The 10,066-nt window shown below is 39.8% G+C and overlaps 1 protein-coding gene across 1 annotated transcript; it reads left to right on the forward strand.

Moving 5' to 3' along the window:
* The first annotated feature begins 2,930 nt into the window (after positions 1 to 2,930).
* Positions 2,931 to 9,672, forward strand: LOC118334399 (inner ear-specific collagen). Its single transcript, XM_035670301.1, has 7 exons — positions 2,931 to 2,999; positions 4,199 to 4,303; positions 4,402 to 4,428; positions 5,779 to 6,259; positions 6,343 to 6,423; positions 7,246 to 7,326; positions 8,747 to 9,672. The coding sequence occupies exons 1-7, from the start codon at positions 2,931 to 2,933 to the stop codon at positions 9,670 to 9,672; spliced, it is 1,770 nt and encodes a 589-aa protein (XP_035526194.1).
* The last annotated feature ends 394 nt before the right edge of the window (positions 9,673 to 10,066 follow it).

Below are 10,066 nucleotides of genomic sequence, written 5' to 3' on the forward strand. Positions count from 1 at the left end.
TCTCTCTCTCTCCCACCTAGAGTCAGGGTCTGTCCTAGGTTTCTGCCTCTTAAAAGGCAGTTTTTCCTTGCTGCTGTCTCCAAGGTCTTTGTTGGCGCTATACAAATAAAATTGAATTGAATTGAAAAAAGACATTGCAAACACTTTCATTCTGACTCCTCGGTTGATTTCTTTTGAAAGACAAAGCTGTTAAATTTAAATTTTGTTTGTTTGCGCTCAGTGGTCAGAGGCTGACAACCAGTCAATAGAAAAATTGTGAAGAAAAACAAGTTGTTAACTGTTACAAAGTGATACATGGGGACCTTGACACATGTTGTTTATCAATCTGAATTACATAACACACAAATACACACAGTTTAAAGACTGAGGCATCAAATAACTTCTGAGATCAGAGAGATATCAAGAGACAAGTAGAGATGAAAAGTGCACAAAAACACAAAAAAATATACATTTTGTCATTATACAACCATGATTGCACAACAAAAATAAAGACTCATAGAACATAACAAATAATTAGGTAAGGATAATGTAAAAAAATAAAATAAATAAGGCAATATATGCAGTTAATTATATACATATGTACATACACATATACAGCCAGGAAAACAATCTGCAGTGCATCTTTTTAATTTGCATCTGGGGGAATGTAAACAGCAGCAACAAGATAGAGAGGATAATATGGTTACGATATGGTCCGAAGCAGAACTGTGAAGCTCTTTTTAGAGTTTACGAATATGCGTCACAGTGGTCACATGACCTGCAAAAAACATGACATTGATGACATTTTGTATTTCTGCAGTCCACCGGCCCTCAATACACAGCAAATCCCTTCATAACAGGAATACAGGTCTTGTTTACTGTGAACAGGTAAAGGTGTGAAATCCGGGCCGGCCTCCGGGGTGTCGCTGATCGCCACCGGCTGTGGAAACCAGGACACTTATTAAGGTTAACTATTCATCTCCTTGTCTTCTTTTGTTCTTCAGCCTCGTTCCCTTGGCTCATTTTACCTTTGTGTCTTCTGCTGTTTAGATTTTTTAGAATAAAAGCTGGAGCGGGGCATAAAGGATCCATCTCTGGTTCCAGGGACGACTCTGCTGTTGAAAAGTGCCGAGGGAGGGCGCGGTCTTCCCAAACATGCCTTTTTGTGTTGGTGGTCCGAAAACTGGCATGGTGCCTGCTGCTTTGTGTTCGGACCAGCTTCCTTCACTTCTCATGAACCGTTGTAGAAGGATTAGTCAGTTTGACTGATACAGTTTGTGATGTGCAGTCGATGTTTCTGCTTAAATGCTTTGATAATTTGTGTTTATGATCTTAAAACTTCTAAATAAATAAATATTCTGATCCAGATTAATTTACTTTCATCAAGCAAAAAGTTAGCTGGTTGCAGTATAGCTCATAAAACTTGAACAGGAGAATGAAATTAAACGATCAAGTATTTTTCTGTTGACAGTCTAATCCAGTGGTTCCCAACCGCAGGATCCCTGTCTATGAAGAAAACAAAAGTAATTAAATAAAAGAAATTGTTATTTTTAAGATGTAGATTATTATTTAACCTATATTCACTGTTTCTCATAAACAGAAAAGTTCAAACAACCAAAGAGCTAATAGAACATTGTGAAGAAAACACTGAATTTTTCAAAAAGTATGCCTATTCACTATGTACGATTATTATCTTTTAAATAAATACATAATACAAACAAGGAATTGAAGAAAAATATCAGGAAAACTCATCTCTGATCAATATTCACAGGAAATAATCTGCTCAGAATTCATCCAAATCACTTGTTTTACACAAACTTCCTGCAGTAATGTTTCCACTCTACTTAGATTATATGGTAATCATAACAATTTCATCCATATTTAATTTGGCCATCATAAAAACATCAGACATAACTATAAAAATATCGAACCAGAAACTTTGCGGTTGTATCTTGTATCGCAGCACCACCAGATGCCCTGAATAATAACCATGAGTGCTTTTAGGAGAAACTTGCCCAAATTAGAATTCAACTACACTGTTTTGTCTCCTTTTTAGTCCACCTTTAGTTTCTCAGAAGTTAAACTGTTGCTGTCTGCAGCAAGTCTTCTGTTGGCAATCAGAGCTCCTTATCGCACATCGACACCAAAAGTGACAAAGGAAAGACAGAAGCAGAGAAGAAAGGAGGAACAGGGAAAGGGAGATCGAGAGATGGAGGTCAAGAGAGGGAAGAAGAGAGGCCTCAAATCTTTAACTTCGGCAAGAAATGGGCTTTACTTAAGTAGAAGTACTTGAGTATCATAGATGATGTTTAAGTTGTGCCAAAACTGTAAACGTCATGTTTGACTGGAGATTTGGGTGATAACTACCATTTTACACTGGTTTGTTTTATGTGAATCAGTTTTAAATTTCAGCCAACAAGTGTTGTCCATTTGTTTTCTCTCATGTTTGTAATTAGTATTAATATCACATATCCAGATAATCCCATGAGGTGTTGTTATAGAATGAAGTCATTGTCCTGTTAAATGTGTTAAAAAATGAAAGTAGGCTGCTCATTGTGGAGAGCTTTCAGTGTTACATTACTGTACTGCTGAACAGTTTCTTGTGCCAACTGAGCTGTTTGTATGGAGGCTGAAACACCATCTGATAAATATGTATGAAGTAAAAGAGTCTCAAATGTAGATGATGAAAAGTAGAACGTCTTTAAAGTAAAGAACCAGAAGATCTAAACTTGACTGAAATCCCATCTGAACACTGACAGAATGTCATTAATCTGGTTACAGGATACGTGTCTGGTGATATTCTGTATTTGTCTTGTCATAAATCTCATGTTCAGACTCAAACCAACAATGATTGTATCTACTAACTAGTGTTGTGTGTCTATCAAAGCCTGATCTGTTGATGCGTTCCATTTGAACTGGGAAGTCAGAAATTTCAACTGGAACGCCTCGTAATGTCGGAAGAACCTTTCACCAACCCCGACCTCAAAATCCAAGATGGCTGCATCAACTACTTCAAAAATGTAGTAATATTTTATTTATTAGCACTTCTGTCTTGTTTCTCATTAAAACAGATCCGTCCACCTTCTGTCTATGGATGTGTTTTTATGAGCAAAATACAGCATACATACACAGACAGCAACAGTAAAAAAAACAAATGACAGTAAACGTATCATTTTAATAATATAAATCCATCTAAACTTTACTGGTTCCACACACGTTTGAGGGGATATCATTTTATTATATTTTCTGACACCCCTAGTTCCAATACCATGAACAAACACAATGTCGCGTACAGTTCCTTACAAACTTCACCAATTATTTTTCTATTGTTTCCAGCAAAATGTTGAGCCATACGTCACCAAACTCACTCCTTTGTCTATAGTTGTGAGGATGCAGACCAACCCACATTGACCCTCCAAACACAGCAATTTCATTCTCACTGGAACAAGTTGCATTTGATTTTTATTAAATTCTACACACAAAAAAATCGGTTTTTGCAATGTTAACTTCCTAAACTTTTTTAGAAAAGCTGCAGAGAAATTAGACGTTTTAGGCCGCAACAATCCCCCTAAAAAAAAAACCTGTGAAATCCTGGAGTGACTGATTTGAACTCAACCCCACATTCACTGTCCTGCTGCTCCTAATACTCACTAGAGCACCAAATGTGAATTCATCCACTACTGAAAATAGTCCCCAGCAAATGCACAATTTCCTCTTTTTTGTAAATGTAAATGTGAACCTTTTTCAACATAAAACTATTTATAAACTGTGTATTTAAAGATTTGCGTCTCCAGGAGGACAAATGGGGCTTGGAGCGGAGAGCCACAGACAGGAAGTACAACACATTGTTGGTTTGGGTTGGGATTTGGTGGCGTTTGCTTTTATTGTCTTCGATGGTTTAATTGCTGCTTTTCTCCCTGACGAGAACAAAATTGCAGGAAAACAATACTGGAAATCTTCTGAAAGAGGAAAATTAGATTTTGGAGAAAGATCTTTGACTTTTCAATGGAAACTGGTCCAATTAAACAAATTCCACCAGGCAGACAGGATGGTGAACGAAGAAGAACTGTGAAAATATTAATATATATAATATAAATAAGTAGGAATGTTTGTTTCTGAAAAGATGAGAGAAAATGGAGGGTGGAGAACGATGGAGAGATAAACAAGAGGCGTCTCTTCTTTCTGCTCTGAATATATTTTTGCTGTTTCACGGTGAAAGAGGTCACCTCGCAGGCAGAAGGCCCAGTTCTTCTTCAGCAGGACAATGAAGACGAGCCTCCCCTCCCTCCCCGGCGTCCTCAGCCTTTGTCTGTGGGACCGGCAGGTGAGACGGAGCCTGAAAGATGTTTTGTTTTGGGCGAGGTTTATAAATTGATCAAAGCCTCCTCGATCCTGCTCATCTGTCCACAAATTCTTCTCCAGACGATGCTACACAAGTCAGACGGAGCGGTGAGTCCCAAAACACCTCAGAGGATTTAATCTTTTTAAGTCTGGGAGCAGTTCAGGTTGGCTGGAATATAATTTAGTTTTTTTTTTAATTTTTTTTATCCAGGTTTAACTGGTTGTTCAAGTAAAAGAGCAGAAAACAAATGCAAAGTTTTTAAAAATTCTCAAAAAGTTAGACAAAATTCTTATTTCTCATTCATCATTAAATTTTTTTTCTTGCGCTTATCAACGACTAAAGTAGGTACAGTTTGGATCATTAATAGATATATTTAATACATTAGTGGAAGATGTGCTGGCTGTCTCTTGTTCAACCAGGCTGTGTATTTTTTACAGAACAGTTATATACCCAGAAACTTGTTGATATTAAAGTTTTTCATAATGTTTAACAGTAGGTGAGTTTTTCCTTCCGACCAGAAATGTGGACTTTTCTTCTGTATGTCTGTATCTCTACTCGAGCCTTGCAAACTATTGGCTAGTTGGTTTGTTTACAACGCAGAGGGCTGACAGTAAACAAGCAAACTGTGTTAAAAACCTGCATTCTTTTGGACTATACAGCACTTTCATTTTTTTTTATGGATGTTGAGACTTCACAAAAAACTAAGGAGATGCAACTTACAACTGTATGTAACTGGGTTAGAGTGACTCGCAAACAGGGATAAAGAGACACTGCCTCTTTAACTTTTCACTCATTTGAGCCTTCACGTATGGCTGTATATAAGTGTTGCTGTGAGTCCATCTTAAGATGCTGAATAAACCTTACAGAAAGACAAAAGAGCATACTTTGATTGCTTTATTTAACAAATTGCCAGCATAGACCTAATCACAAATATCCAAACGGAATATACTGTTTAATTGTGTGGATGTAAATGTGATCATTGTGGGAGCAGCTTTAGATGCACTGTCCATTTAGAGAAGTTCATGACTTTGTGTATATGATGAAAATGTAGACCCCATTATCACTTAAAACTTCCTTAAGTAACTTTTCTAAAAATAACTGCCATATTTGCTGATTATTTACTTATTTTTATATCCTGACAGTAGTGCATGAAAAAAATCAGGTTCCTCCTAGTCATTAGTCATTAGCAAGAGTCCACCGGGCCTGAACGAAAACAACCAATCAGAGCCAAGAAAGATAGTTGATTGATCGACGCTGTCAGTCCCGTGCAATGAGACTCAACAACTATCTTCTTCAGACACTTGCAGTCTGTGTCAGAAACATTTCTAGGGAGGAGTGTCTGTTTGGCCATAGAAAGCTTTTTTTTTTAATTATTCTTGAATTCCTGAACAAACTGACTTGCTCTGATTTGTATCTTACCTTTCCTTTGGGCTCCCATCATCCTTATCTTCCTCCAGATGTTGTCGAGGCTGCTGGGTCTCCTCATTCTCTCCTCCCTTTGCTCAGCCATGCTTGTACCCAATGAAGACTCCAACGAAGAGGACGGCTCCACTGCGGACCCCAACACCTACCACTTGCAAGCCTCAGGCAAGGGGGCGTTGCCTGAGAAGTCTGAGTTGCCTAAGACATCGGAGCCATCTCAGTCATCTAAGAATACAAACAACTGGTCACCTGCCTCCCGCAGCGGCCTCCTGCCTATGCCCCCCACAGGACTGCCATGGCCGCCTGGTGGCAACATGACTGATGGCTCCAACAACATGCGGATGCTCGGGGCCACCGACCCGGACATGCCCCCCATGCCCGATACGACAATCTGTGACATGCTGTTGAACGCACCAGTACCACCACCTATCGACCAGATTCCTTTTTTTTGCCTCTGTTCGCACTGTAAGGGCACCGTAGGGCCCAAAGGAGACCGTGGAGACCGGGGCCTTCCAGGTGTGTAGATTGCTTTAAATTACCTTTTTGAGCTTCGGTAAAAACAGTGCTGCATTTGAAGATTGACTGTAATCTTTGATCAGGTACACCTGGGAGTCCTGGGATGAGAGGAATGACAGGCTTCAAAGGTCGTCAAGGATTCACTGGCCCTCAGGGGATGAAGGGTGAGACCTCTGTCACTGCACTGATCTTGAGTGTTCAATATCACAAATATCTTACAATTGACAGGAAACAAGATTACAATGACATGATTTGGATATCAGTTTCATCTCTGAACATCCAACAGAGAAAGGTCCTGGAATATCTTAGCAGGAGAAACTACTATTCTAGATCCATCAAAAAGAAAAAAGAACCCACTGTCCAACAACTCTGAAGTTTCTTCTTCTGGATGAGGAAGACTATGTGGAACTTCTTTTTAAAAGCAACTTGGTGTAGTAACATTATGTGATTATACAGTCCTTTCAGGATTTCACAGGCCTTTTTTAGGATTTATTGGGATTGAAATACCTGACTTCACAGCAGGTTTTTTAAAAAAAACTGTGAATTTTTTAAGCAAAACTAGTTTAATTGATTTTTTGTATAAATCATTAAAAACCAAAGATGACTTGTTCCAGTGAGAATAGAAAATCTGTTACAAGTAACTTTATCAAAAAGTCTCTGGTTCTGAGGTTAAATGTTAAACATTTGGTGACACATCGCTCCCCATTTTGCAAAGGAAACTACAGTGATTGGTCAAATTTGCGGAAAAGTTGCACTGATTGGACAAAATTGCATGCAGAATTAATCAGGATTGGTTGAATTTCTGTTAATTGTTGCAATCAAAACTCCCAATTGCAAATGTATTGCAATGCAAATGTCTGCTTCAAAACAGGCCAACGGATCTGACCATGCTTTTCACTCAAAACATGAATTTACTGCATCTGCATCAAAAGTCTCCTGATCCTGATTTTCATCTTTCTTATGATAATTTCTATCTTTGTCTGCAGGTCAAAAGGGAGACCTGGGGGAGAAAGGGCAGCCTGGAACTGTCGGTTTCACTGGGATGAAGGGCGAGCTAGGCTTCAAAGGTCTGCTGAGATGACTATATCTAAAAGATCACTCTATATAAAGGGTCATTATTGTTATTTGGATGCCATTTTGTGATCTGACCTTGCTGTGGTTGAGGTTTGGCACACAAATCACATTGTGGAAAGATTATGAATCATGGTAATATATTAAGATTGAAGAATATTTAAATTGAGGGTAGACTGATTTCTATTAAACCAGTCTGGTTTCAGGTTTGTTATCAACTACATGGCTTGTCTATTAGGAGAGATTAGCACAGGCAGAGTTTCAGTCCAATCTTAAATTGTAATATAGTTTTAAATGGTTTGTCTGTTAACAGAAGAAAATAGATAACAAAGGGTATTAATGTGGACATCATAATTCCTAATTTAATTAACAGTCTAACAAAGTAAACTTTCAACAGTTATTTTGTAAACCTACCAGTGACACTACAAAATAATATTGCTGAAACCTAATCATTGCAACAAATAATAATAAACTACTAAAGCTGCTATAAATGCATTTAAACCACAGCTAACTAACATATCATATACACAGTTCAAACATTTGAAGGGATGAATGATCCATGTGAGGCCAGCCAGCTTCTTTGTTCTCAGACAGGCCTTAATGTCTTTTGCACAAAACTCTTACTCAGCAAAAATGTGAATCTATCAAAGTGATACTTTAAACGGTGTTTAGTTTGTTTAGTTTGTTGGACGTCCTGCCACATGTTTGGTACCCAACCCTAGTCAGAGGACTTTAAATGAAACTACAATAATAACTACTTGGTTAAGTTTAGGGAACAACTTTGATCATGGTTGAAAGAATGTTGATTATTGGTAAGAACAGGAACCAAGCGATGGTCTCCTGTATCAGTCTAAGACCAATGTTCGGTTCACCCAGCCATGCCTTCCAAAACATCATTGCACAAATAAAACTAACACCACAAGTTAGGTTTGTGCACAAAATTACTTTAGGCTTAGTCTTACTGTTGGGAATGGGAACCAAATGGTGATCATGGTCAGTCTCACATTTTGTTGACCCATCCATTTGCTCAGGTCTCCTGCCTTTGTGAACTTTGTGGCTGTTTGACTTGACACAATGTCTTTCTTTAGGTCATAATTCCTACGACCACAACAGGGCTTTGTTCCTTTAATGTAAACATATTTTATGTTGTTTAGGAGTATTTGCTGAAATGACTGCTTGTGTTGCTCACAACAATATTCTACAGAAACAAATGCAGTCTGGGCAGATGCCTCATGAATTGCATCCTCCAGAATTCTCCACACAGAAAATAAAGAACAATGAACAATGGATCCTTGCAAAGAAAGTAATATTTGCAAGTTTGGTAATTTAGATAAGAGACGTTTAGACGTTAAGATGCTTCACCATTTGACTTCATGTCAAAATGTAATACACATATTCTTGATGTGTGTTTTCCAGGGGAAAAGGGGGACAGAGGACTGGTAGGCCCTGAAGGTCCACAGGGCCCCCAGGGAGAAACTGGCACTTGCCCTGCCTCCTGCGATAGTGTACAGGGTCCACCGGGTCTACAAGGCACCCCAGGACCAGCCGGAGCCCGGGGCCTGCCTGGTGTCGAGGGACCTATGGGACCCAAAGGTTTTAAGGGTGATAAGGGTGACCTGGGTAGAACAGGTGACCCGGGACTGAATGGCCAGAAGGGTGATCAAGGTGAGCAGGGGGTGTGTGAGTGCACAGATGGGGCAGACGGCAATGATGGGCAACCAGGGGAAAAGGGTGCTAAGGGGAATAAAGGTGACACTGGTCCCATGGGCATACAGGGCCCCATGGGGCTGAAAGGCAATATGGGTAACATGGGTCTCACAGGTCAGCCTGGGCCCTGCACCCCAGCAATCCAATCGGCATTCTCTGCATGTATCAACCAGTCATTTCCGATGGAAAACATGCCTGTTCCTTTCCTACACATCTTTACCAACCAACAGGGGCACTTCAACCCATCCAGTGGCATTTACACAGCCCCTGTCAATGGCACATACGTGTTCTCCTTCCACCTGGCGGTTGCCGATAAGACTCTTAAGGTCGGCCTGTTCCGCAACTTCTACCCTGTAGTCAAATCAACAGAAGCAAGTGACCAGTCCACCACCAGCCAGACTGTAGTCCTCCACCTCAACGTGGGAGATAAGGTGTGGCTGCAGGTGAAGGACCACACCACCAACGGCATGTACACCGACAAGGAGAGCAGCAGCACGTTCTCTGGGTATCTTCTGTACCCTGACTCCTGCGAACTGCCTGTGGGCCGCACCTTCACGCCGTGGGCCCCAGGTGATGATGATGATTCAGTCTATAGCTGGAATGGTCCTATTCATACCACCACCCCTTCACCATAGTAGGCTCCAGTCAGTCAGTCAGTCAGTCAGTCAGTTGCACAATTAGAGACAAAGCATCCACACACACTCAATCAAACACTCAGTGTATTTATAACTGCAAGTTTTAAAGGAGGGGTATTCTACAAAAGCAGAATTGTCCATTTCTGACAAGTTACTGTAGCACTTTGAAAGTCATGTACCTTCCAGACGATCGGAGATCTCACCACTTACCAGTCGTCTGAGGATTTATAAATGCAAAATAGTTTCTTGGACAGTGGCAGAAATGTACACCCTTTGTACCCTTTGTAACAAAACATTAAAAATGTTATATGGTACAAGCACATGACTTTCACATGTCACCACCATAAAGACTTTGGATTGGTTCTGCAGTGAGGTTTTTTTTTTTTAAAAACTC

The sequence above is a fragment of the Morone saxatilis genome, unplaced genomic scaffold (assembly GCF_004916995.1).
Source record: "Morone saxatilis isolate NCDOM2014 unplaced genomic scaffold, NCSU_SB_2.0 Contig23, whole genome shotgun sequence".
In the NCBI taxonomy this organism is placed as follows: Eukaryota; Metazoa; Chordata; class Actinopteri; family Moronidae; genus Morone; species Morone saxatilis.